General features: G+C 40.9%; 1 protein-coding gene across 1 annotated transcript; it reads right to left on the reverse strand.

Annotated features, from left to right (window-relative positions):
• Positions 1-8,798: 8,798 nt before the first annotated feature.
• Positions 8,799-27,547, reverse strand: LOC125460813 (ras-related protein Rab-21). Its single transcript, XM_048548813.1, has 7 exons — positions 27,240-27,547; positions 22,034-22,093; positions 19,216-19,323; positions 17,845-17,908; positions 11,789-11,843; positions 11,619-11,707; positions 8,799-10,731 (listed from the first exon to the last, which is right to left on the reverse strand). Exons 1-7 carry the CDS (start codon positions 27,378-27,380, stop codon positions 10,598-10,600), a joined length of 651 nt encoding a protein of 216 aa, XP_048404770.1. The 5' UTR covers positions 27,381-27,547; the 3' UTR covers positions 8,799-10,597.
• Positions 27,548-27,770: the final 223 nt, after the last annotated feature.

A 27,770-nucleotide genomic window follows, 5' to 3' on the forward strand; every position in this document is an offset into this window, starting at 1 on the left:
AAATTTCAAACAGTGGTGTAAATCAAAATAGGAGGGCTTTTTCCATACCTTTCATGGAGCTGATTCATCTAATTCTTATTGATAAAATGTCAGTTTCAGCTCAGATTAACCTTTCTCTAATCCAAGTTCGATTCATCAAACTTGGCCATCTTGTGGGAGTCAGGTGAAACCAAGTGGCTGCTTAGGTCAGTGTTCTTTTTGGTTATTTTTAATAACTTTCAGACCATCAAAATCCTAAGTATTAAATCAGCTGATGGAATTCAAAGGTCAACAGTTCATATTTTATATCAAGACATTAGTCATTAATGAATTACAGATGTGGAGTTTGAAGCATTGGGATAAAGAAGTAAAATAAAATCAGAGATCTTCAGAACTGCCAATGTTGGAGTCAGAGCTAACACAGCAGGCCAGGCAGCACCAGAGGAGCAGGAAAGTCGACATTTTGGGTTGGGACACTTCTTCAGAAATGGGGTTGGGGAAAGGCGGCTCAGAAATAAATAGAAAGGAAGGGTGCGGCTGGGGAAGATAGGTGGGATGGTGTGAGGTGAGTGCAGGTATGCAGTGGTGGGGATTAGTCAGTGAGCTGGGAGAAGGAGATAGGTGGGAAAGAAGATGGACAGATTGTGTCAGGTCAAGGAGGCTGGGATGAGAGGGAGGGTTAGTCAGAGGATGAGACCGGGGGTGGGGAGATTTGGAACCGGTAATATCCACAGTTAGGGCAATGGACTATAGGCTCCTAGGCGGAATGTGAGGTGCTACTCCTCCAGTTTCCAGGCAGCATCATTGTGAGACCGGAGGCGGCCCAGGATGGACATGTTGCCGAGGGAGAGGCTGGAGGAGTTGAAATGGTTTGTGACTGGTTGTCATATGTCACAAACAGAGTGCAGGTGCTCTACAAAGCATTGTCCGAGCTTCCACTTGATCTCACGTACGTAGAGGAGGCCACAGCGGGAGCAGCGGATGCAATAGACTGCATTAGAAAATGTGCAGGTGAACATCTGTCTGATGTAGAAGGCTTTTTTGGGGCCTGGGATGGAAGTGAGGGGCCGGTGTAGAGGGCAGGTGTAGCACTTGCTGTGGCTGCAGGGAAAGGTGCCAGGGACGGAGAGTTATGTTGGATACGGATTAGTGGGGTGATATGTGAGGATGTGGGGGTTTCAGTCTTTGTTTTTGTTGGGGACAGGGGATGGGAGGGCATTAGTGTGGGAAGCGCAAAAGATGCAGGTGAGAATATTTTCAACCACCAAAAGGAGTAAGTTGCAGTCCTTGAAATAAGAAAACATCTGGGATGTTCGGGGGCAGAATGGCCCATCTTGGGAGCTGATGTCGCACAGGCAGAGGAATTAAGAGTAAGGGATTGCATTCCTCTAGAAAGACGGGTGAGGGGGTGTAGTCTAGGTAGCTGTGGGAGTCAGGGGGATTTGATGCTGTCACCAGAGATGGAGAAAGAGGGGTCCTGGAAGGAGACGGGTTGTCAGAGATGGTCCAGGTGAACTTAAGGTTGGGGTGAAAGGTATGAGTTAAGTTGATGACTTGTTCAAGCACCTTGTGGAAACGCGAGGCAGTTCCCATACAGTCATCAACGTAGCAGAGGAAGGGATAAGGGATAGTGTCAATGTGGCTGCGGAAGAGGGAGTATTCCACGTATCCTTTGAAGAGGCAGGTATAGCTTGGGCTCATGCGAGTTCCCATGGCCACCCCCTTAGTCTGCAGGAAGGAAAAGTTAAAGGAGAAGTTATTAACGGTAAGGATGAGTTCAGTTAAGCGGATAAGGGTGGTGGTGGAGGGGGACTGATTAGGCCTGCAGAAGAGGAAGAAGTGGAGGGCTTTTATGCCATCCACATGGGGAATGCAAGTATACAGGGATTGGACATCCATAGTGAAGTTGAGGTGTGTGGCGAAGGAATTGGAAGTCTTGGAGGGTGTGGATGGTGTCCCGGACACAGGTGGTGGGAGTTCCTGGATCGGGATGGGGGAAGAAAACAGAGTCAAGGTAAGCAGTAATAAGTTTGGTGGGGCAGGGGCAGGCAGAGACACTGGTTTGGCTGGGTTCAGTCAGGTTGGTGGAAGGGGATAGAAAAGGGCAGTGTGGGGTTGGGGAAGGATGAGGTTAGAGCCTGTGGGTGGGATGTCACCTGAGGTGAGGAGGTTGTGAGTGATTTGAGAGATTATGTTTTGGTGGCCAGGGGTGGGGTCATAATGGAGGGGGTGGTAGGAAAATGCATCAGAGATTTGGCACCTGACCTTAGCGATGTAAAGGTCAGTGTGCCATACCATTACTGTGCCTCCTTTATCTGCGGGTTTGATAGTGATGTTAGGATTGGAGCAGAGGAAGTGGAGGGCTGCGCCCTCCATGTGGGGGAGGTTGGAATGAATGAGGGGATGGAGAGATTAAGATGATCAATTTTGCGATGGCAGCTGGAAATGAAGAGGTCAAGTGAGGGTAGGGGTGGTATCCAGGAGAATGGGGTGTGTTGGAGGCAGTAGAGGGTGGGTTAGACTCACGGTTAAAGAAGTGGGCATGGAGGCGGAAGTGGTGGAAAATGTGTTTGACAACCAAGTGTTAACGAATTCATTGATGTGTGGGTGCAGGGGAATGAAGGTGAGTTCTATACTGAGGACTGACCGTTCGTTGGTGGCCTGGGGTGGGGGGGGGGGGGGGGGGAGGTGAGTGGTGAATACCCAGCAGGACTTGGGGCTGGGGTTGAGTATAGATCTGGTGGCTGGGTTGGAATTGGCTGTGGGGATGGAGTTAGTGACGTTGTCAGCCATATCGGTGTTGGGTGGGGCGGAAGTGGAAGAGACATCGTCCTTGATGGAGGTGGCACTCTCCTACAGACTAAGGGGGTGGCCATAGTAATCCGTACGGGCCCAAGGTATGACTGCCTCTTCACAGAATACGTGAAACAGTCCCTCTTCCTCTGTGACCCTGTACCGCCTTGCCTCGTGTTCCTGTGAAGAGCTTGAATAGCTCTTCAACTTTACTCATACCTTTCAGCCCAACCTTAAGTTCACCTAGACTATCCCAGATGCCTCCCTCTCCTTTTGAGACCTGTCTCCATCTTTGGTGACTGCCTCAAAATCGACATCAATTTCAAACCCATTGACTCCCACAGCTACCTAGACTATGCTTCCTCTCAGCACCTTCCTGCAAGAATGCGATCCCCTACTCCCAATTCCTCTGCTTCCACCATGTCTGCTCCCAAGATGGGGCATTCCACTCTCAAACATCCCCAATGTCCTAATTTTTCAAGGACTGCAACAACCACCTTTGGTGGTTGAAATTGCATCTCATGTTTCCAGCATCTCTACTCCCAACAAAAACAAAGACAGGATCCGCACCAACCTCCGTATCCAATGTATCATTCTCCGCCACTGCCCACACCTACAATCTGATCCCAGAACCAAAGATATATTCCCCGCCCCACCTATATCTGCCTTTCACAGGGATCACTCTCTGTGCGACTCCCTTGTCTGCTCCACATTCCCCAACAACCCCACCAACCCCAGCCCATTTCCCTGCAACTGCAGGATGGGAGACACCTTCCCCCACACTGCCCCCCGCCCCCACCTCCATTCAAGACACCAAACCTTTCACATCAGCGGTTCACCTGCACATCCATCAATGTGGTCTATTACATCCTCTGCTCCGGATGTGGCCTCCTCGGTGAAACCAAACAGCAGCTCGGAGACAACTTTGTATAGCACCTGTGCTCTGTTCATGACAAACAATACCACCTTCCGGTCACAAACCATTTCAATTCCACCTCGTCCCAATCCCACTCCCACATGGGTGACATGTCCAGCCTGGGCCTCCTCCAGTGTTACACTTATGACACCTGGAAACTGGAGGAGCAGTATCTCATATTCCGCCTTCGGAGCCTACAGTGGCCCAACTGTGGACTTTACCAGTTTCAAAATGTCCCCACCCCCGGGGACAAGTTCTCATGATCAACCCTCCCTCTCATGCCCGCCTCCTTGACTTGACACAACCTGTCCAACTTCTCTCCCACCTATCCACTCCTCCCACCTCACTGACTAATCCCCATCACTCCCTACTTGCTCTCACCTATCAACATCCCACCTACTCTCCCCTGCCCCAACCCTCCCCTCTATTTATTTCTGGCTCCCATCCCCCCACCCTCCTAATTTCTGAAGAATGAAAATAAAATCAATGGTTTAAAGTTTGGTGCTTAAGAAGGAATTCAAAAGTGAATTGATTTGAGTAAAGAATTGACATAGTATTAAATGAGGCTGAAGAACAAGAAGAATCTTAAAAACCAAACAGGAGAAAAATAAAGATAATAAAATGTGAGGCTGTATGAACAGAGCAGGCCAAGCAGCATCTCAGGAGCACAAAAGCTGACGTTTCGGGCCTAGACCCTTCATCAGAGAGGGAACTGGAATAAATAGGGAGAGAGAGGGAGGCGGACCGAAGATGGACAGAAGATAGGTGGAGACAGTATAGGTGGGGAGGGGATAGGTCAGTCCAGGGAAGACGGACAGGTCAAGGAGGTGGGATGAGGTTAGTAGGTAGATGGGGGTGCGGCTTGGGGTGGGAGGAAGGGATGGGTGAGAGGAAGAACCGGTTAGGGAGGCAGAGACAGGTTGGACTGGTTTTGGGATGCAGTGGGTGGGGGGGGGGGGGGGGGGAAGAGCTGGGCTGGTTGTGTGGTGCAGTGGGGGGAGGGCACGAACTGGGCTGGTTTAGGGATGCAGTAGGGGAAGGGGAGATTTTGAAACTGGTGAAGTCCACATTGATACCATTAGGCTGCAGGGTTCCCAGGCGGAATATGAGTTGCTGTTCCTGCAACCTTCGGGTGGCATCATTGTGGCACTGCAGGAGGCCCATGACGGACATGTCATCCAGAGAATGGGAGGGGGAGTGGAAATGGTTTGCGACTGGGAGGTGCAGTTGCTTGTTGCGAACTGAGTGGAGGTGTTCTGCAAAGCCGTCTCCAAGCCTCCGCTTGGTTTCCCCAATGTAGAGGAAGCCACACCGGGTACAGTGGATGCAGTGTACCACATTGGCAGATGTGCAGGTGAACCTCTGCTTAATGTGGAATGTCATCTTGGGGCCTGGGATAGGGGTGAGGGAGGAGGTGTGGGGGCAAGTGTAGCATTTCCTGCGGTTGCAGGGGAAGGTGCCGGGTGTGGTGGGGTCGGAGGGCAGTGTGGAGCGAACAAGGGAGTCACGGAGAGAGTGGTCTCTCCCCCTCGTTCTCACACACCACCCTACCAACCTCCAGATACAACGCATTATCCTCCGACACTTCCGCCATTTACAATCCGACCCCACCACCCAAGACATTTTTCCATCCCCACCCCTGTCTGCTTTCCGGAGAGACCACTCTCTCCGCGACTCCCTTGTTCGCTCCACACTGCCCTCCAACCCCACCACACCCGGCACCTTCCCCTGCAACCGCAGGAAATGCTACACTTGTCCCCACACCTCCTCCCTCACCCCCATCCCAGGCCCCAAGATGACATTCCACATTAAGCAGAGGTTCACCTGCACATCTGCCAATGTGGTATACTGCATCCACTGTACCCAGTGTGGCTTCCTCTACATTGGGGAAACCAAGCGGAGGCTTGGAGACCGCTTTGCAGAACACCTCCGCTCAGTTTGCAACAAACAACTGCACCTCCCAGTCGCAAACCATTTCCACTCCCTCTCCCATTCTCTAGATGACATGTCCGTCATGGGCCTCCTGCAGTGCCACAATGATGCCACCCGAAGGTTGCAGGAACAGCAACTCATATTCCGCCTGGGAACCCTGCAGCCTAATGGTATCAATGTGGACTTCACCAGTTTCAAAATCTCCCCTTCCCCTACTGCATCCCTAAACCAGCCCAGTTCGTCCCCTCCCCCCACTGCACCACACAACCAGCCCAGCTCTTCCCCCCCACCCACTGCATCCCAAAACCAGTCCAACCTGTCTCTGCCTCCCTAACCGGTTCTTCCTCTCACCCATCCCTTTCTCCCACCCAAGCCGCACCCCCATCTACCTACTAACCTCATCCCACCTCCTTGACCTGTCCGTCTTCCCTGGACTGACCTATCCCCTCCCTACCTACACTCTCTCCACCTATCTTCTTTTCTCTCCATCTTCGGTACGCCTCCCCCTCTATCCCTATTTATTCCAGTTCCCTCTCCCCGTCCCCCTCTCTGATGAAGGGTCTAGGCCCGAAACGTCAGCTTTTGTGCTCCTGAGCTGCTGCTTGGCCTGCTGTGTTCATCCAGCCTCACATTTTATTATCTTGGAATTCTCCAGCATCTGCAGTTCCCATTATCTCTGATACTAGGAGAAAAATAAAGTTCTTTGGATGTTATACAAAAAGTTTGACTGCCTAATCACTATCAGTAGGATTGACGGAAGAACAGACAGCTGGCAGCAAAGAGAGCAGCTGGACAACTTTAGAATCAGGCTTAAAAAGAGCTCCAGTGAGGTCAATCAATTGTTGCCATGAAGACCATAGTGGCTTCCATCCCTTGGCATGGCACTTAGACAATAAACACATTAAAGAATGTTTTAAAATAGATCCATGATTTTTGACTAATTTGATCTCTTGATGAAAAATTTTGCATTAATTTCCAAATTTATATTGGGGGTTAATTGTAATGGATAAACACTCACCAGATGTCAAAATTGTTCACTTTATACAACTAAGTACCTTTTATGATTTGACTTTGTGTTCCCTTCTACTATTCTTACTTTATTCCAGATTAAAGTTTCCTAAATTATTTATTATCTTACACCAGTCTAAGATTATTTTCTGGGTTTAGAGATCAGACACAAAACCCCCAAGCAAAGAATGAGCTTTTAATATTTGAACATCATCCTTGTTTTTTGGCATCCTCAATCACATGCATTACCCGAGTCACTGCCTGACCATAACACACTTCAACTGGACACATTCTTGCCTCCCAAAATTGCGGCCACCTTTCCCAGCATAATATATCTGAACCTCTACAGAGAGATCTCTGTCCTGCCACAGTACCAAAAGATCTCTTATTGAAATCACAAATGATTACTTAGAACATCTTGATGTGTATGCAGCTGTTTCTCCCCCATAAACCCCTCCAGTCATGCAATCATTGGAGGAATCTGCACTTGTCCAACTCCAGACTCTCAAGCCTCCCCGATTTTAATAACAACCTATTAGTGGACATGCCTTCAGTGGCCTATAACCAAGCTCTGGAATTCCCTACCTACACCTCTCCAACCCACACTTGCCCTTTCAGGAAATCCTTAAAATCACCACTATGACCAAGATTTCTAGCTTCTGACTGTATGTCTTATTTAACTTTACAGATCTCACGTGAAATACATTGGAACATGTTATTGTCTAAGTTTGCTGTTCAGGCACAGGTAGATATTCTAGACAAACAAGAGAGTCAAAAGTTATCATGGATAGGTGGGAAAGTGGAGTTAAGGCTACAATCATATCTTATTGAATGGCAGATCAGTGGTTGAAAAAGTTTACTTCACCCCACATTTGCCTGTCATATAAACAAGTGTTGCTCTGTTCATTTGGTTATTTTTGATGTGATAATGCTAAAGCTAAGTAAAAACAGAAAGAACTGCTGATGCTGAGAAGTTAATGTTTTGGGTCCTGTGACCCTTCCAGGACTCTTTTTCTGAGGAAAGGTCACCAAACCTAAAATGTTAACTTTGATTTCTCTTCACAGAATCTGCCAGAACTGCTGAGCTTTTCCAGAAACATGTTTTTGATGCTAATGTTAAGTACTGATAATCAATACTATTATTACACAGAACCAAAGAGATGCTGTAAATAGCCATGTTTATCACGCTTTTTGAAATAGATGCTCATACACGAGCCATTGTGCAAAGAAGTCATAATTACAATATTCATTAATTTTCTAATGATTGTTTGTCTTTTGAAACCCTCTGTCAGACTTCAAAGTTTTACCATCGAATTCATCTCAAAATTCAAAATTTTGACTGGATGCTTTTCAGCTGTAAAATCATTACTTGTATTTTCCCTTGCGATGATGCAATGAAATTTACTATTACATACTCATGAATTTCAAACCCTCTACAGCTTTTAAACATCTAAATACATTTTCTGCCACTGCTCTAATACATTAAAATGATGTTGTATTGTTGTAATTTGTTGATATGGATGCACATTTTTCTCAGTTTCCTTGGCTCCTCTGATCAACAGTTAAATCTAGTGTTAGTATAATATTGTATTCATTTAATGAGCCCCTTTTACATGATAAGGACCAAAAGAACTGTGGCTGCTGGAAATCTGAAACAAAACCAGAAATTGCTGAACTGCTCAGCACGTCATTTCTGAGGAAGGATCACTGGATCCACGAAGTTAACTGATTTCTCTCCACAGACGCACCCAGACCTGCTGGGCTGTTCCAGCAATTTCTGGTTTTTAAGGCTCTTTTTACCTTGATAATCTGTAAATATATTTTTCCTTTCTTATTCCAATAATTCACTAAATTCCTTTCAATTTCTTTGACAATCATTCAAGATCAAATTTGTCTGATCTGAAGCAGGTCCAGGATTATTCTTTTAAGAATGCTGCATTTGTTTTCCATGGAAGTATTGGTAAGCCATCCCTCCCCAATGCAATCATTTTAATACTTCCCTCGTCTCTTCTAATTTAGCCTGTGAAATTTATAAATCACACTTATGATCTTGGGTTTAATGGAGTGTCAAGTTTTTTTTGGTTAAATTTGATGGTTCTTTGGTTGGTTTGAAGCAATTAAATGGTTTCACAGGTTCCAAACATATCTACCTAAAAAAAAACACACAAGATTTAGTAGTAAAATGCTCAACTTCACTATAATTGGTTTTAACACTGGTCATAAAGATCAACGCTTACACTATAGCCATTGCACTTACCATGTTAACATTCATGTGTTCAAAACAGGTTAAAATACACTACAGTTCCTTAAAATGATATATTTATGAGAAAGGAAGCCAAAGTAAGGAAACACCCAGCACGGCTTTAACACAAATGGCTCTTTAGTGCATTTATTACATTGATTTAGATTTACAGGTAAGAAATTTTGCATTGCACTTTTAAACCATAATCCAAAAAAAAATTACATTCCTCCTCACATACACTGCACAAAAAACCCCAATAAATTGTACTTTTTCTCAGACCTTCGTTGTCAATTTGCAAGGCCTACTTCAGTTCCAAAATGTTGGTGGGGATATGGTCTCTGGGTGGTTTCGTTATCACTCTTTTCACACTACTAAAGACCAATTTTGCCCCTTTATTTCAAATTTTGTCAAGATAAATGTACTTTAATAGAAACAATGGCCCAGATTTTACTGTCAAAGTAACAGACTAAATAATTCTTCTCATTATTTAAGCACACAGATCAGACAACAAATTCAGTTGAGAAGCATATTCATCGTCAACGTCAATATCTTAAAATTGCTGTCCAAGTTAGTTTCGTAAAGTCTTTCACAATTGAGATGCTATGAACGTGCTTATTTGCACAGTGGATACAAACTAAAATTTGTCATGAAGTTAATTATTGTTATTACAAATGTAAGTATCTCTTAAAATATCTAATAACAGTCAAAAATTGCCATCCAAGATCCCAGCATTGAAAATTAACACTTAGGTGTGGAATTGTATTGTTTTGGGTACTAATTGAAGGTTGTAAAAATATAAAATTTTATTTTTAAAAAATGTATTTTTCCTTGGTTTCGCTTCTCTCTATATCCAATATTATTTTGCTCCAGTTAATTTACATCAAGTTCATCCAGTAATTTACACTTCTTTTTCCATTGTTCTTTTTTACTCCTCAATCCTTCAGCTTCATAAATTAAGAGACAGCTGCTGGTCTTGTTCACTTGAGGGCCAGGTGCCATACGTCCCTCATCCACAGCATTATCAACTACAAATTCCAGCAACTTGCCCTTCAAAATGGAAAATGTAAACATTGAGGAGTAAGTCTATTCAACAGTCAATGCCATTAGAACATCTGTTACAGCAAAAGCCGGGCCATTATTTAAATGCTTTCAACCCTCATTCACACTGGCTCTTATAAAAACTAAAGTTTATAAGATGTACGCCCTATAAAGTGGATAAAATATTTAGCATGACATTTCTATGCATGTTTTCACCATACTAAGAAATAGATGAATAAACTCATAATAGGGAGAGCCTTGTGCAAAACCCTGCTCAAACTAGAAAATAATTGACTGAATTTGCACATTTAATAATGTTCAAAAATAGTCAAATGTGTACTATTCAACATGTACATAAGTTATTAAATAATAGAGATTTGATTTTAAAAGGACAATACAACTGGAGCTTCTACATGCTAAAATGCTTCATGCAAATTATACAGCTTTCCAATTTAAAAAAAGGCAATTCTGAATAAGGTTCATGACAAAGGCCATTGATCATTGCTGTTCAGACAAGTGTAAAAAAAAAGGAAAAGCAAAACCTTCTGGTCACACATTCCACTTTGTTTTGCACTTTTAGTCCTTTAAAAGTGAGTTTTATCTTAACACACAACATTCGGCTGATAAGAAACGTGATGTGACGCATGGCAGTCTCCATGTCAAAAACAAAGCTCAACAGTTTTGGTTGGTTAAGAACAGCATCCTCCACTGCTCTGTTGTTGGGGATCATCATCAACTATCTGTACACCTCTTCTTGTGTTTGCAGATTGGCCATTGCCATTACCTTTTGCCTTTTCTTCGGCTTGAGCCGTTTCTATCATTCCTGAAAACAGGTCAAAAATAAAATTTATTTAGTTTAAAAAAAGTGGAGGGATAACATTCAGCCTATATTTAAAAAAAGGTTAAGTAACGTACACTTCTTGCACCTTGATTTAGAATTCTCATGAAAGCTCCGGAGAAGGTACAGAAGGGACTGAGTATTGCTAGCAAAGCCTTACGTCTTGCACTCATCAGGATAGATACATAAAAATACCAAATCTCAAAGGGAATAATAATTAACCTTGCATGAGGAGAGGGTGCAAATTACTTGGTAATTGGCACCAATTAGCAAAAACATTGCCATACAGAATGCATTGAGGAACAGTGAACTACCAAGCGTTTGTTTAACTTCTAAGCAGGCACATCAACTAATTGGTCCAGACATGAAAGAGGTTAGGAGAATGTTTTTTTTGCAGAGTAATGATATAGCAGATATTGATTGAAGTAGAATTCATATGAAAGGGTACTGGATATGAAGAAAACATATCTTAAAAGGTAATAGGACTAAACAGATTGAATTGTGAAGTTAACAGACTGAAAACATTTAATGGAAACAAACTGTCAAAATGGCGAAGGGAATGTGTCAAAACTTTGTTGCCATGTTTAAAACTGGTTGCAGTCATTCAACATTTCTGTATGTCTACTTAGACTTGCTAAAATAACATGAAATTAGGGAAATAACTCGAGTGATATTTCTGGACATTCAATTAAATTGAATTGCTTCCAAGAACAACATCTCTTTCCATTTTGTAACGGATTTTGAATCACTGATGATACATGTGAAATGTCGAGTCCTTTATTACTTCTAACAGTTAAATAGAATTTTAATACTTTTAACCAAATATTTAACATCCACTACATTTCACAAATAACAGACAAAATTTCACCCACTTTTACAAAGGTCAAGAAATAGTTCTTCAATTCCCTTGTTCAACTTAGCCGACGTATGGAAGTGTTTTGCTCCAACTGATTCAGCATACCTGTACAAATATCAGTTAATATCAACATAATTAAATTAAGGATGATTTTACAAGAGAAAAACAGAATTTTAGTGTACTTACACCTCTGCTTCTTCAACTGATACATGACGATCCTTTTCAAGATCTAATTTATTACCTGATGGAGAGCACAAAAACGTTAGAAACGGAGGTACAAGGCTTTCAAATTGGTTAGAATACATGAAAAGCCCACTAATCCTTATCATTATGCTCAATGACTTTCAAATCAGGATTAAATTCTATTTAATGCATGGTTCTGCGATTTCCACCATTCCTTCAATTTTTTTTTTAGAAACTGAAAACGAAAAACGTTCCCAATAAACCAAATATATATATAGGTGTAATCTCTGAGCATTAATTAAAATCCCACATTCTTAGATATCCAAGCTCTGGAAATAATACAGTACTTAGACGTTTTGGAAATTCAAAATTCTAAAGCAATCTGAGGTTTCCAACTATCTTGGTTTATGTTTAGACCAGTTACATGAAATTTTAAAGTTCCCTAAATCAACAACAAAACAAAGCATTCTCTGGTCAGTATCTAAGTTTTGTTTCAGGGCGTAGCTACCGCATTTCCGACACTATAGCGATGACTACAGTTCAAAAGTAATTTATTAATCGTAACATGCCAGGGGTCAGCTGGTGGTTGTGATAGGTACTATGTACATGTCTTTTATAGCATTCAATTAAAACACACATGCTTTTTAAAGGCAGATGCTGACTGATTTAAGTGTCTAAACCCAGGTGCGACAGTGTCAGAAAAAGGGTGGGGCCATTTAGTACTGTGATGAAGAGAAACTTCATGATTTCAAGGGTTGTGAATATTTGGAATTCTCTATCCAGAGAGCAGTGGATGCTCAGTCATAGGAGTATATTCAAAATTGAGATAATTGGATTTTTAGTTATTAAAAGATTCAGGGATAATCTAAGAATATGAAGTTGAAATTGAAGTAGATGATCAGTCATGACCAGAATAAATGGTGGGGCAGGCTGAAAGGGAAGAACAGCCTGCCCATGACCGTGATTAAGATGATGTATGTTTACAGTGGCCCATCAAGTTTTATGCTGGCTGTTTCTGAGAACAGTGAAAACTAAGCCTACTGCCTTTCTCTAATCCCCCCTGAGCTCAATATCATGTTCTACTTCAAATATTTCTCCACGTTTTTTTGTTAAAAGATGCATTAGCACAGTGGTTTCTACTTCAAACATTACCTGTGACAAAGCACCCAGCATTCTAACAATCCTCTATGTGAAGATATTTCTGCGAACCTCCTTTCTTACTCTTTTGCAACAATTTAAAAAGGCAGCTTCTTGAATTTAAGACGTCTTCTTGTCACCTCCTCTACCCTAAGAAATATGATCCCATCAAAACAGCTAACTTTAAGAACATCAATTTTTCTCCAAGCAACTTCTAGTGAATATTTTCTATCTCACCAAGATGAACGACAACAAAGCAGCAATGCAAGCTTCCCATCCAAGACAATGTCCCTTACAGGCAAAACTACAAACTTTAGGTTTGCATTAGCAGCATAACTGAATTTTAAACAGCCATCTTACTCTTCAACATTACATCCAATAAGCTAAACCATTGCAACAGGCTGATATTTTTGTTTTAAATCACTTGACCACTGAAATTATCCCACGGTATCATTTTCCAAACTGGATGTTTTGATTTATTTGTTCAAGCTAATGAGAAATTTAAAGAATTATTTGCTATTTGGACTCAGGCTTGGTGAGGTCAACGAACAACTTGACTGAAGACAACTGCAATATATGTATCAGTGATAATGGGAACTGCAGATGCTGGAGAATCCAAGATAATAAAATGTGAGGCTGGATGAACACAGCAGGCCCAGCAGCATCTCAGGAGCACAAAAGCTGCTGGTCCTGCTGTGTTCATCCAGCCTCACATTTTATTATCTTGCAATATATGTATAGATATCTTTATAAATAGACAGAATATTACTTTATTATACTCGATGTCTGAGACAGTTACCGTAAATCACTCCATATTACACTGCAGTATCAAATAGGTTTTGGCTGAAATGAGAAACAAACTCACCGAGGACATATCATGAAACGGCTGATCAAAATCTTGTGACTAAGTTGAAGTTCATAAACTGAATTTTTTCCTGGCCTTTTGCAAAATACAAATCTCATGATCATATTGGAATTCTATCGCTTGGACATTAGTGACACGCATTGAAAAGACGGAACTCATGACAGTAATCATTGTTTTGGGAACTTAATTTATAATAACTGTGACAAATTACTAGAAAAATAAGGCCAGAACTGTTTCCCTTGGATTAAACAGAAAAACATTACAGTATTAGACAATAACCTAATCTCCAAGCCTAGGAAAAATAACTAAATTCTGACCTTGCCATTCTTTGGATTTGATTTACTGTTGACATTTGATTTTATAAGAAAGACTACAACAAGAAAGACTACAACTCTTAAAGTATTATTAAAATATTAATCTCAAAGATTAAGGAAGTTTGAAAAGAACACGTTTATTAGTTTACTCACCTTTTCTTGAAAATAAAGGCATCACAGAAAGATGTCCTAGCCATAACATCAAATAACCTTTAAACCACTAAATTCCAATTTGAACTCATTACCTTTATCCAACCAAGTTTCAGACATTATTAATAATAATGGATAACAATTTTCAGCTCAAAATTGCACTAAAATTGAGAAAGAGGAACTTTTGTTTCATGTAAGTAGCATTTTGTTTGAAGGTCTGTCTCCTTGTCTTCCCACAGAGCTAAAAAGTGAAGAGGTGCCCCTCAAGCTTTGTAAATCAACTCTCTCTATACTGGAGAGTTTTTCATTGACTACAGCTAGTTACCAAATTACTAATACTTCTGCAGGTGTTACCTGGGTGATCAAAAAAAAATTCAATTTTATGTGGCATGAATATCAAGCTTAGCTTTTTTGTCTTTTTGTTTTGAAAAAGATCACTAAACCAATGGTGCTGAAAAATCTACATAGAGTCGAGTTGTACAGCACAGAAACTGACCCTTCGGTCTAACTCCTCCGGGCCAACCAGATATCCTAAACTGATCTGGTCTCATTTGTCAGCATTTCGCCAATATCCCTCTAAACCTTTCCTATTCATGCATCCATCTAGTGCCTTTTAAATGTTGACATTGTACCCAGCTTCACCACCATCTCTTGCAGTTTATTCCAAACACACACCACCTTGTGTGAAAACATTTCCCCTTCGCTCCATTTTATATGTTTTTCCATTCACATTATACGTATGCCCTCTAATTTTGGGCTCCCCTAACCTGGAAAAATAAACGACCTTGGCTATTCACCCTATCCATGCCCCTCATGATTTTATGAACCTCTACAGGATCAATCATCAAAGCCCCCGACTCTCCAGGGTAAAATGTCCCAGCCTATTAACCTCTCCCATTAGTTCAAATCCTCCAATCCCAGCAACGTCCTTGTGAATCTTTTCTGAACCCTTTCAAATTTAACAGCTTTCCTACAGCAGGGAGACCAGAATTGAACACAATATTCTAAAAGTGGCCTTAAAAATATACTGTACAGCTGCAATATGCATCCTCAATCTATCACAAACACATCCTTCCACAATAGTAGTGGTAAGAATAAACACTGAACAGTCCTTGCAAAGTCCTATTCCCTCACATTGAGAATATCCTTTATCATTCTGAGTGATCTTATCAACCTGCTAATTAGGACAGTTTTCAAACAGATCCACCAACTCAAAACAGGGCACTGGTGGTTATCAGCAGGAGTACTGCATTCAACCACAATCTACAACTTCATGACTTGATGTATTCCCCATTCCACCATTACCAGCAAGTTTGAAATCAAGCCTAACTCGAGAGTGCAGGAAAGCATGCAGGAGCAACATCAGTCATACCTCAAAATTGGGTGTCAATCTGGTGAAACTACAATACAAGGACTACTTGAATACGATACAGAGGGCTAAGTAATCCCATATATAACAGATCAGATCTAAGCTCTGCAGTGCTGCCACGTTTGGTCACAAATTGTAATTAACTGGCAGGAGTTGGAGATTCCACAAATAGTCCTAACCTCAATAATGGGGATCCCAGCATTTCATTACATACGATAGGTCTGAAGTATCTGCATGCATCTTTCATCAGAAGCGCCCAGTGGATGACCCATCTCAGCATTCTCCAACAACAGTACTGCAGAATTGTACTCCTGAACTTGCTGCACTCATGGCCAAGTTGTTCCAGTACTGCTATACTATGATCTGACAATGTGATTGTTGCCCAACTATGTCCTGTGCACAAAAAGGTCAAATACAACCTTGCCAATCACCACCCTATCAGTGTACTCTTGAATAAAGTCATGGAAGGACTTTTTATAGTTCAATCAAGCATACTTTCAAAGAGTCACCTGCTCATTGATGTTCAGTTTAGGTTGCGCCAAGGCCACTTCACTCCTAACCTCATTACAGCCCCACTCCAAACATGAACAAAAGGACCTGAATACTAGAGATAAAATGAGGGTGACATAATTTGACATCAAACCAGCATCAGACCAAGTAGGTCATCAAGGAATACTATTAAAACTAAAGTAAATGGAAATCAGTGAGAAACTCCACTGATTGGATTCATATTTAGTACAAAGGGTGATTGCTATGTTTTTGAAGGTCAATTGTCTCAGGCCCAGGATATCACTAGAAGAGTTCGACAGGAAAGTGTCCTGAGCCCAACAATCTTCAATGACCTTCTCTTCATTCTAAGGTCAGAAGTGGGGATGTTTGCTAACGATTGCGCAATGCTCAGCAGTATGCACAACACCCAAGACTTAAATGGTCTTGCTGCAGATGTATGTAGACCAAGACAACATTCAAGCCTGAGCTAATAGTGGCAAGTAATATTCATGTCACTCAACTGCAGGATATAAACATCTCTAGCAGCACGAACATAACCCCTTGATGTCCAATGGAATTACCATCACTGAATACCCCATGATCAATGCCCTGGGAAGTTAGCATAGATCAGAAATTGACTTGGGCCAACTATATAAATAATGTGGTTACACATGCAAATCACAGGCTCAGTAAATTACTCAAGTCCTGTCTCCCCAGTCCCTGTTCACCATCTATACAGCAGAAGTCAGGAGCGAAAGACAATAGCCTCCATATGCCTAGATGCGTGCAGGTCCAAAAACACATGATGCTTGATACAAATCAGTACAAGGCAATCTGCTTGACTCTGCCATAACTGCCACATTCAACAACCATTCCCTTCATCATTAATGCACAGTGGCAGTAAGGGTGCACACTGTTTACCAGATGAATTGCAGTAATGCGCCTTGGCTCTCCTGATAGCAATTTCTAAACCTGTGGCCTCTACTACCTAGGAAGATAAATGCAACAGATTCATAGACATGCCACAACTGCAAGTTCTCCTCCAAGCCACATAACATCCTGGCTTGGAATGGGCTAATAAATTTAAGGCATTTGATAGAAGGGAAATATGTATTCTCTATAGTACACTTGACAAGTTCATAAACACAGCTGTAAAAATTATTTCAAATTTCACTAAAAATATCACATATAAGAAATCTTCCTTACCGACTTTTAAAATACAAGATGTTTCTAAGTGTTTGGGGAAAAATATTTCGCTGACATAAAACAGAATCTTTAACCATTTCTTAACTTAGATGCTTCAGAATAATCTTATCTCACATATTCCCAAACAACCCTCCTCCGCCTTCATGATTCTTCAGTCCCATACCACCTCCTCTCCAATCACTATGAATCCTCCCCTCACTTACAACATTTTTCTCCCTCCATAAGTTAGACCTACCAGAGCATATCAGCTGCAGTCTTGTGGTTTAGGCTTTCCATCAAACAGACTGTCAGGTTGGTTGTGGGTGGGAAACTTAGAGAAAGAATTCAACATCTTGGAAACCTATAACATTTCCTGATCTCCAGTCAGCACAACTATCCTTGCGCCACCTCATGGGGATGTAATATGCTTCCAAGCTAATATTCAGATCATTACTTTAGAACGATATCAAATTCTGTAACAACATTATTCAACTCAGAAAATTACCTAAAAACACATCATTTATTTGTTGACAACAAGATGAATACTTACCTACAATACATAAAGAAATATCATTTCCTAACATTTTTCGCAATTCTTTCACCCAATTCTTCACCTAAAAAAGCATTAGATTTTGTAAATATTAACATATAGTTGAACATTCACTCATAATTTCACTATGTATTTCAAAACAAATCCAAGTGTCAGCTACGGTATGCTTTCCAAATTTGAAGATTAAGTTCCACCCAAGAATTTTAACACAGAACTCCGGTCTAAAGCTCAATGCAGCACTGAGGAAGTGCCACACTGTTAGAGCTATCATATTTTGGATTAGACATTAAGCAACATCCTCACCTGTCCTTTTAGTTGGACACAGGAAATTCCTCTGTACTATTTTGATGAACAGCAAGGGATTTATTTTAATGTCCTGGACAACTGTTCACTCTCAATGAATATCAGACCACTCTTGAACTCTGGTTACCATATTGCTGTTTGAGAAGCTGCCATGTATAAATTGACTGTTCAATTTCATAAATTACAATACTTCAAGAAATAAAGCACTCAAGAACATCTGGAAGTTGTGAAAGGTGTTAAATGAATACAGTTTATTCCTTTTCCATGATTCCTATAAATAAATTACAGATAGTTTCAGGGCAATATTAGTACGAGGAAGAGACTCACTGTTCTGAAGTATTCGTCACAGAGTATTTAATTCGTATGCCAAGTATCGCCCTATTATTTCTCTCACAAATCTTCACAGATCAAAGGAAAGGGTTTAGGAAACCTAACTCTTCAAGATACCTTACAGAAAAATTCAATTAGCCAAATTGATTTCTGGATTTTAGTCCATTTTCAGGGTAAATACAATCATAGGAAAAGGGGATAACAAAAAAGCTCGATCTAGGTCCCAATGATTTACGGAATTGCGTAAGAAGAGTGTTTATAAAGTGAGCACAGGTTAAGGTGAGAGGGGAAAGATTTAAAAGGCATCCGAAGGCTTTTTCACATAGAAGGTGGTGGGCATAAGGAGCAAGCTGCCAGAGGATGCGGTGGCGGCAGGTAAATTGTGTCATTTAAAGGCATCTAGATAGGTACATGAATAGGAAGGGCTGAGAAGGATATGAGCCAAATTGAGCTGGATCAGTTTACGATACTGGTTGGCATGGACAAGTTAAACGGAAAGGTCTGTTTCTATGCTTTATGACTCTTCAGACCAAATGATCAGCAATGCTATTTCCTTTAGACTCACCACTTATTACTGCATGAGCCAATTTGTAATAAGGACTACAAAATTTCACAAAACTTAAATGGAAGTTACGCCTTTCCATTTCTCTTCTGCATACTTGTCATTATGGAAAGCCGTGGAATCATGCAGTTTTAAGCTCAATTGTATCTCTAAACCCGAATTCTTTAAGAACTCACCTTCTGAAATGAGTCTTCATCTGTGATATCATATACTAATATGGCTCCATTAGAATCTCTGTAATATATCGGACCCAAAGCATGGAACCTCTCCTGACCTGCGGTATCCTGATTCAGAACACAAACGTTTGTTTTCATAATTACTTCTGTTGTATGTTCTACTACTTTCAAACCAATTTCTATTTATATGGGACTATTAAACTTAAAAAGTCCTAATTCTTCACAGATGGGCAAATAAAAATGCATGCCGAGTCAAGAAGGTGACTCAGCAGTTAGCACTGCTGCCTCACAGCACCTGGGACTTGGGATCAATTTCCACCTCGGGAAACTGTCGGTGCGAAGTTTACACATCCTCCTCGTGTCAGCGTGTGTTCCTGCTGGGTGGTCCAGTTTCCTCCCACAGTCCAAAGATGTGCAGGTTAGGTGGATTGGCCACACTAACTTGCCCACAATGTCCAGGGATGTGTAATTAGGTGGGTTACAGGAAAAACGATAGGGGTATGGGTCTGGGTCTGGCTGGGGTGCTCTTAGGCAGATCGGTGTGGATTTGTTGGGCCAAAGGATGTGTTTCCACACTGTAGGGATTCTAAGTCAAGAGACTGCCTCTCAGTAATGGATTTGGAGGAGGCTTAAAACAGAGAAAGTTGTAGAGACAAAGAGTTGCAACGAAGAGCACAAAGATAACTGAAGGCACTGACAATTGCAGGGCGTTAGAACTTGGAACATTCTGAGAGTATGGGAATGAGTACAGGTTTTTCACAAAAATACCAAGAAAACTACGGTCCTCCTCCAAGCAGTTCCTGCAGCCAAACACCTTCCCCCATCAATTAAGATCAACAGCAATGTCCAGGAAAACGTGGACCATTTTCTATACATTGAAATCCTCCTCTTGATAAGGGGAGTCATAAATAATGAAGTTAATCATTGCCTCTAACAAGCCAGTTCAGCCAACTGTTTAATAGACTAGTTGAGGATCAGGATCTCAAACCCAAGACTAAGGATATGGTTTACCAAGCAGCAGGGACACCACCCCCATTCCTGATTGAATGCAATGGACACTTTAAAAACCTACAACAAGTATCTCAAAACTCGACAGAAATACTGCCAGATAACGAAGTGTGGAGCTGGACGAACACAGCAGGCCAAGCAGCATCTTATGAGCCACAGCAGGCCAAGCAGCATCTTATGAGCACAAAAGCTGACGTTTTGGGCCTAGACCCATACTGCCACTGTTGCCTTCACAAAATCCTCAATTACAGGGACAGGAAACGGGATCCTCCAACAACACCCCTTCAAAGCCAGCACACACCCACCACTCAGGCACTAATCATTCAAGGCCAATTTCATTTGGCAGGACATGTCATCCTTATATCTGACTTCAGATTTCTTAAACAACTGTCTTACTCTGAATACAGTTGTGGCAGAAGACGCTTTGGAGAAGAGCGGAAACGCTTTCTAGAGATGTCCTCATTAAAGATGTCCCTGACTTGTAACCAACCAAAATGCAGAAAGTTTATTTGGAAAGGTGCTGGACACGAAAAGACTTTGACAAAAGCACACAAATGGTCAAGCCATTGGATAAAGTACAAAACAGGAAAACACTCATTAGCCCCAACCCTTCAAGCACCACCTGCCCTGCATGTGGCAGTGCCTGAGGATCATCCATCAGCCACCTGAGAACTCACTAAACCAGAGTGAGAACTCGTCATCCTCAAGCCCAAAAGACTGCTCAAGAAGAAGGCATGTCTGTATGAGAAAGGACAGAAACAGTAGACGTTCAGATGTGGGTCTGGCAGATGGTGGAGGATGGAAAGTCAGCAAAAAGAAATAATTGTTAAACCTGTAAATGGTAAAGGCGTGAATAGTGTGAGCAGTTAAAGAGGCCAGAAATGCAGTGTAAGGAAACTAGCATGATGAAATTTGAAATTCAATCACACTTGGCCACATCAAGATATTAAACTTTACCATGTGCCAGACAGTAACCAGGAGTTCATAGGGGTAAAGTTTGTGGTAAAAAGTTAAAAGTTATAAGTGATGGCTTTCATCTTTGTGACACTGGGTTAGTGGAAGAAGAAATTCATCAAGCCTCACTAACACAGTGACAGCCACAGAGGTCGAAAAATGCAGCTGGAAAGCATTTGCTGATGACAAAGCAGCTCTTTGGCTTACATATAGTGTTGCCAAGACACATTATATATGTAAGACAGAGAAGGCTGAGTGCAGATCCTTAAGGCACCCTGAAGGTAAACCTTTGGAGAAACAAACAGAAGCTATGGGTGGAAATGCACTGGCTTATGGTGTTCTATTAGGTGGGCATGGAACCATACAAAGGCTCAATTAGATCAATATTTTGGAAATAATTACAATGAAGTACTTTTCAAATAGCTTGTAAAAAGGACAAAAATGAGGATGACTATCACAACTAAAACAATTCATTACATTATTTAATTTTTTAAGTGAGAAAGGTGAAGAAAATTAATTTATACATAATATTCAACTGTTTTCAGGACACGTATAATTTTACAAATTTTTAAAAAATTTATGGTACAGTTCTAGCTTCATTACAGAATCAGTTCTGTTTATACAGACTTTGCATTTATCACATAGATTCAATGTGAATCTTGAATAAAAGCTAAATATGACAGTAACATGAAGTGGAGCAAAAACTTCCTCTTCACTGGGATTAGTCCATGTTTCAACAACTATTTTACAATCTACATGTTAGTGAAAAACAGGGATTATATCACATCAACACTAGCATCGATGTACCTCATAAAATGTTTATTACCAAATTAATTTAACAAATCTGGATACTTACCCAAATTGCAATATTCACTCTTTTGCCTCCGATATTCAGTTTTTTAGTCAAGAATGATGCCTAAAAATGGACAAAGACAACTTGTGGAACAGCAGATCTTTGGTGCAAAAGCTATTACACAAAGAATAAAAAAGAAATAAAGCAATAAGATCATGTTTATTTGAAATAAGTGGAGCATATCTGATGTTTTAAGTTTTGCAGTCTTTAATAATTAGCTCAATAACAATAAACATATACCTGAATTTACAGGCAACAAAACTGGTCAGCAAGAGAGAGAAAAAACACTGCACAGAGATGAAGCTGGCTTGAAGAGGGCCCACCTGAAATACTGGTAGCGCTTTAAGAAGGTCTATCAGCAAAGAACATTTGTTATAAAAGCAAGTTATATTTCAATTATTTGGTCCACTATTTCGTACTACCCACATTTGGTCCTCAAGTCGAAAACGGAGCAGTTGCCAAGTCCCAAGATTAGCAATTGCAGCATGTGGAGGGTAGCATCTAATTTAACAAATTCTAATCTCAGCCAAAAGGTATTACAATCTTAATTTTAGTATTCTAATCCCTTTGCTCTGTTCAATGACCTACACAGAGTCAGAGTCAGAGTCATAGAGATGTACAGCATGGAAACAGACCCTTCAGTCCACTTGTCCATGCCAACCAAATATCCTAAATTAACCTAGTCCCATTTGCCAGCATTTGACTCATTTCCCTCTAAACACTTCCTCTTCATAAAGCTACTCAGATGCCGTTTAAACGTTGTAATTATACCAGCCTCCATCACTTCCTATGTGTAAAAAAGTTGCCCCATAGGTTCCTTTTAAATCTTTCCCCTCTCACCTTAAACTTGTGCCCCCTAGTTTTGGACTCACCTACCCTGGGGGAAAAGGCTTTGGCTAATAACCTATTCATGTAACTCAGACAAAGACTCCATTTTATCATTTTTATTCTTATTTTGAAATCGCTCTACAAGCTCATCCTTCCAACTTCTGCTAGCCTATCAAGTTTTGATGTTTTCTGCATTACTCAAATTCTCACCTTTGCACATTCCCAATTTTCATTGCTCCACTTTGGTTGCCATTTCTTCCGTTGTCTGGGCAGTAAGCTCTGGAATTTTCTCCCTTTTTAAATTCAATATTTCAGCTGTTGTTCACCACTCCTTCAAATCTTCTGCCTTCATACCTCTTACAAGAAGAACCCTTAAGACTAGAGACCTAGAAGTAGTCTATACAACTCATCAAGTCTGCTTCACAATTCAATCATGGCTAATCTGACGGTGCTCAACTCCACATTCCCGCTTATTCCCCACAACTCTTGATTGAAATCTCTTGATTTATCTCAGCTTTAAACATACTTAAGAACTTTTTGTGGTAAACATTCCTGTTTCAATATGGCCACAGCTCATTCTTCCAAATTCTAATGAGTATAGACCCAACCACTCATAAGAAAATCCCTCCATACCCAGGATAAACCTAATGAACCTTGTCTGGATTACCTCCAATGTGAGTACATTGTTCCTTAGTAAAGGAGGTCAAGCTGTTCACAGTATTTCTGGAATGGTTTAAATAGTTCCTTGGACAGTAGGAACTGCAGATGTTGGAGAATCTGAGATAACAAAGTGTAGAGCTGGATGAACACAGCAAGCCAAGCAGCAGAGGAGCAGGAAGGCCGATATTTCAGGCCTAGGCCCTTCTTCGCAAAAAATAAAACTACTTTCTAAATAGTTCCTTGTATAGTTTTAGCAAGACTTCTCTATTTTTATACTCAATCGTCGACCTTGGAAATTACTGTTCCACTGACAACCTTCCTCTACTCTCAATCGTCCTTTAGCATGTTGTCACTTTCCAGTCCTGAACTTACCTTTCCCAGAACTCCACATCTAAATCACACCAATCAGGTTTCCACTACAGTTATTGTATCAAACAGCTCTTAACTTCACAACAACTAATCTTATGAAATGCCATCTTTGTCTTTCTCAAGCTTGCTGCAGCCTGGACATTTGACTACACCATCGCCCTGCTGTCACCCAGCTGACTGCTATCACTGCAAAACTTTTTTTGACTGTCTAATCAACACCACAGAGTTACTTGCAATGACTTCTCTTCCAGCTTCTATGTTACATCTGATGTCTCCAAAGGATCTATGCTTGGCTCCATCTTGTTTCTCTTCTATATATTGCTTCTTGGCAGTATCATCCAAAACCACGCTGTCAGTTTCCACATACATGCAGGTCTACCACAGCACCAGCACTCAACTTTTCCATTGCTGCTAAATCATCAGTGTTTACCTGACAGCAAATACTAGATTGGCTAGAATTTCCTCTAATTGAATTTTCAGAAGACTAAAACCATAACTGCCACTTTGCTTTCCATTCCCTGGTTACTGACTCCATTCCTTTCAATGGAAAAAGTAGGACATTAAGCCAGTATACTTGCAATCTTAGTGTCATGTTTGATTCTAAGATGAGTTTCTGACTTCTTAGTCTTGTGATCAGCAAAATTACCCATCCCAACCTCTATAACAATGTGCAACTTCACCCACTTCATTTATTGATGAAAACTCCATTCCTGTCTTCACTATCTCTCGAACTGCACTATTCCAGTTGCACTTCTGGCTTTATTTCCCCAAATTCCACCCTAATTTGAAGATGTCCAAAATTGTGCTTCCTGTGTCTTAGCTTGCTCAAAACCCCTGTTTCCCTTTCATCCCTGAGCTCACTAACTTAAACTGACTCTCAGTCAAGTAATGTCTTCATTTTAAAATTTTCAACATTGCTTCCAAATCCTTTCACAGCCTCATCCTTCCCTATACTTGTAACCTGCTCCAGTTCCACAATCCTTCCAAATGCCTATGGCTCTTTTTCTTATTCTAGTCTCTTTTATTTCTCACATCTAAATGCTGCACCACTGGTAGACATGTCCTCAATTGCTGGCTGCCAAGTCTAGAAGCAGAGGGCTTTCTTCGCTTTACTTAAAAACCAAAAGAACTACGGATGCAGTAAATTGGGAACAAAAAGTTGCTGGAAAAGCTCAGCAGGTCTGGCAGCATCTGTGGAAGAGAAAACAGAGTTAACGTTTCGGGTCTGGTGACCCTTCCTCAGTTCTGTTTTGTCCTCCACAGATGCTGCCAGACCTGCTGAGCTTTTCCAGCAACTTTGTTTTTGTTCTTTGCTTTACTTTCCTCCTTAAAGATACTCTTTAAAAGGCTCTAACTAAACTTCTGACTGTCTCACTTAACATCTTACGTGGCTGGATTTCATATTTTGTTTTAAAATGTTTCTGTGGATTGTCAATCACGTTTCATTCCTTTAAGGGCACCATATAAGTTAATGTTGTCACAAACTACTGCTTACTCCACTGCTCCAAGATACATGCATCTTTGGTTGCCTGTTCTAATAGCTACAAATGTGGCTAAACATATGGTAAGCATTGCAGTGAAGTACCTTGGGATACCTTACTATATTAAAGACATTACACTTTGGTTCATGAGAAGTGAATCATGAATACGCAAACTGGAAGAGGTTTCAAAACTCTCAAATTCAGAGCACTTGTGAATTGAGTTATTGATATGACATTGAAATTAAGTATACTGTCAATGCATATTCAAATCTTTTGTTTTTTTTTGTGAAAGTGTTACGAAGACAAAGAAATTTAACCTAAATTTAACAAGCGAACAAAGTAGCAATTATTTTGACTAAAAGTGTAAAAAAATTGGGAATCAATTAACCATTGGGATAAGGTGAACGCACCATCTCAACTTGGAACTACAGAGCTATTCATTCACTGTTACTGGGTAAAAATCTTGTAATTCTCTTCAAAATAGCATTGTGCTTCAAGAAAGCAACTCACTATCACCTTTGCGGGGGCCAATGCAGATGGGCAAGAAATAAAACCAGTGACACCCACATCCCTTGATTGAATAAGGAAAGCCAATAAAGTGCAGGAACCTGTTCTCTGCGTATATTTCTTTTGCACAAGCTCAATAAAATAAATCCAATGAATTTAAAGATTCTTAATCTTTTACTACATAACTGACAAAGGCTATGGCCAAAGTAGATCACTCTACAAGTCATAATTTACAGAAAACAGGAAGTTGCATTTTTAACATCAAATTTGAATGAACAGCAAAAAGATTGCAAGAACAGCTGTGTCTTCTAATAAATTGTAGTAAGGTTAATAACATTAAAACCGAGCATCTAAAATGAATGTTACTTCTGTTGATACACTCAAATACCAGCCAAACTACATATTTACCAACATTCTTTATGCTGTCTTTCTTGATTCTGAAACAACCATTTGTAAAATCTATTCTTTTGATTTTAATTAGTTAATAGATTTATTTAAAAGTGGTCCATAATCTTTCAAGAATTAGTATTCCAGAAATATAACTGTGTCATTAGTACAGAGCAGTATTTTCATTTTATTCCCCAAATAGGGCTCAAAGATCAAGTCATTTTCAGATATTCTGTAGAACATGAGCAGTTAAAGAAAAATTCAGTGATTACAAAATCCCCTGACTAAGCTCTGTCATGTGAAACATGCTTTATTTCACAACCAAAAACAATGCAACGATGTAATGCCACGAAATCAAATAACATACTTTCGTTTCAATTAAAAAACGTCAAACTTCCAATGCCCCCCCATTACAAATATTAGTTGCGGAAGTTCTGACTTTAATGAAGTTGTAAAAAACCTTAAAAAAGATGGTCTTGCATGTAGGAAGTGAAATGATCCATAGACTCCGCTAACGTTAAAATCTAAAAAGTATTACTCAAGACATCTCGACAACAAAACTTGGCCAACCTGTGATTGAATGTGATACGCGTCCCACAAATTTTAATGACAACCGATCATTCGTGAGCGTATTTTTGTTGTTTTAAGAACCCTTTCTTACAAACGTAACCATGAAAGGCGAAACATTTCACCTCCTTCCATCTCCCAAAAAATTACCGATCACTGGCAAAAGCAACAAAAAAGGCAATCTGGCAAAGGAAATACTGATAATTAGGGGGTCACACAACTTACAGTCAGTTGGTTGGCACAAACATGCAATAGGAAATGATTTTCACATTTCGGCAGCAGGGCCTCCTCTCTGCCAGGAGCACTGACCGCCTGGCCCGCACTATGGTGAGGCAATGATCCAAACCCACGGGTGGCCGAGGGAAATGGAAACTGAAGTGAAACAGGAATGAGGAATAGGAACGACGAACCTGAAGTGTAGTGATGTGCTTATCGTTGAATTTGTTCTCACAATATCTCAACACCAGGGATGTCTTTCCCACACATCCTTCCCCCAGCAGGACAACTTTAAACGAATAGGTTTTACCGCCTCCAGTGCCGGCACTCGCCATGATCAGCAGAGAAAGAGAGCCCAACAAAAATTCGAGAACAATCGCATGAGACCGCGGCGAGCTAAGAGCTGCTGTAATTGGGAAGCCAATCAGTCAGCCAGCCACAGTAAACAAGCCGCTGCCCTCTAGTCTAATGGCGTCTCCTTCCTCCTGCGTCACCCCCTCCAGGGAACTGATCTGATTGACAGCTGTGGAAAGGGGCGGGGCCTTTGTGGGTAGGGCCAAGCGGAGGCTGCGGAAAAAGGGAAGTCTGCACCTTCTGTGCATTTGGCTGGAAAATTTCAACCTTACGTCTTCCACTCCCCCCACCTTCCCCTCCACAAAATAACATCTGTGAAGGTTCATGATCAGCTTCCCTGCCCTTATTAGACTTCTAAATGGACTTCCTGA

This window comes from Stegostoma tigrinum, chromosome 18 (assembly GCF_030684315.1).
Source record: "Stegostoma tigrinum isolate sSteTig4 chromosome 18, sSteTig4.hap1, whole genome shotgun sequence".
In the NCBI taxonomy this organism is placed as follows: Eukaryota; Metazoa; Chordata; class Chondrichthyes; order Orectolobiformes; family Stegostomatidae; genus Stegostoma; species Stegostoma tigrinum.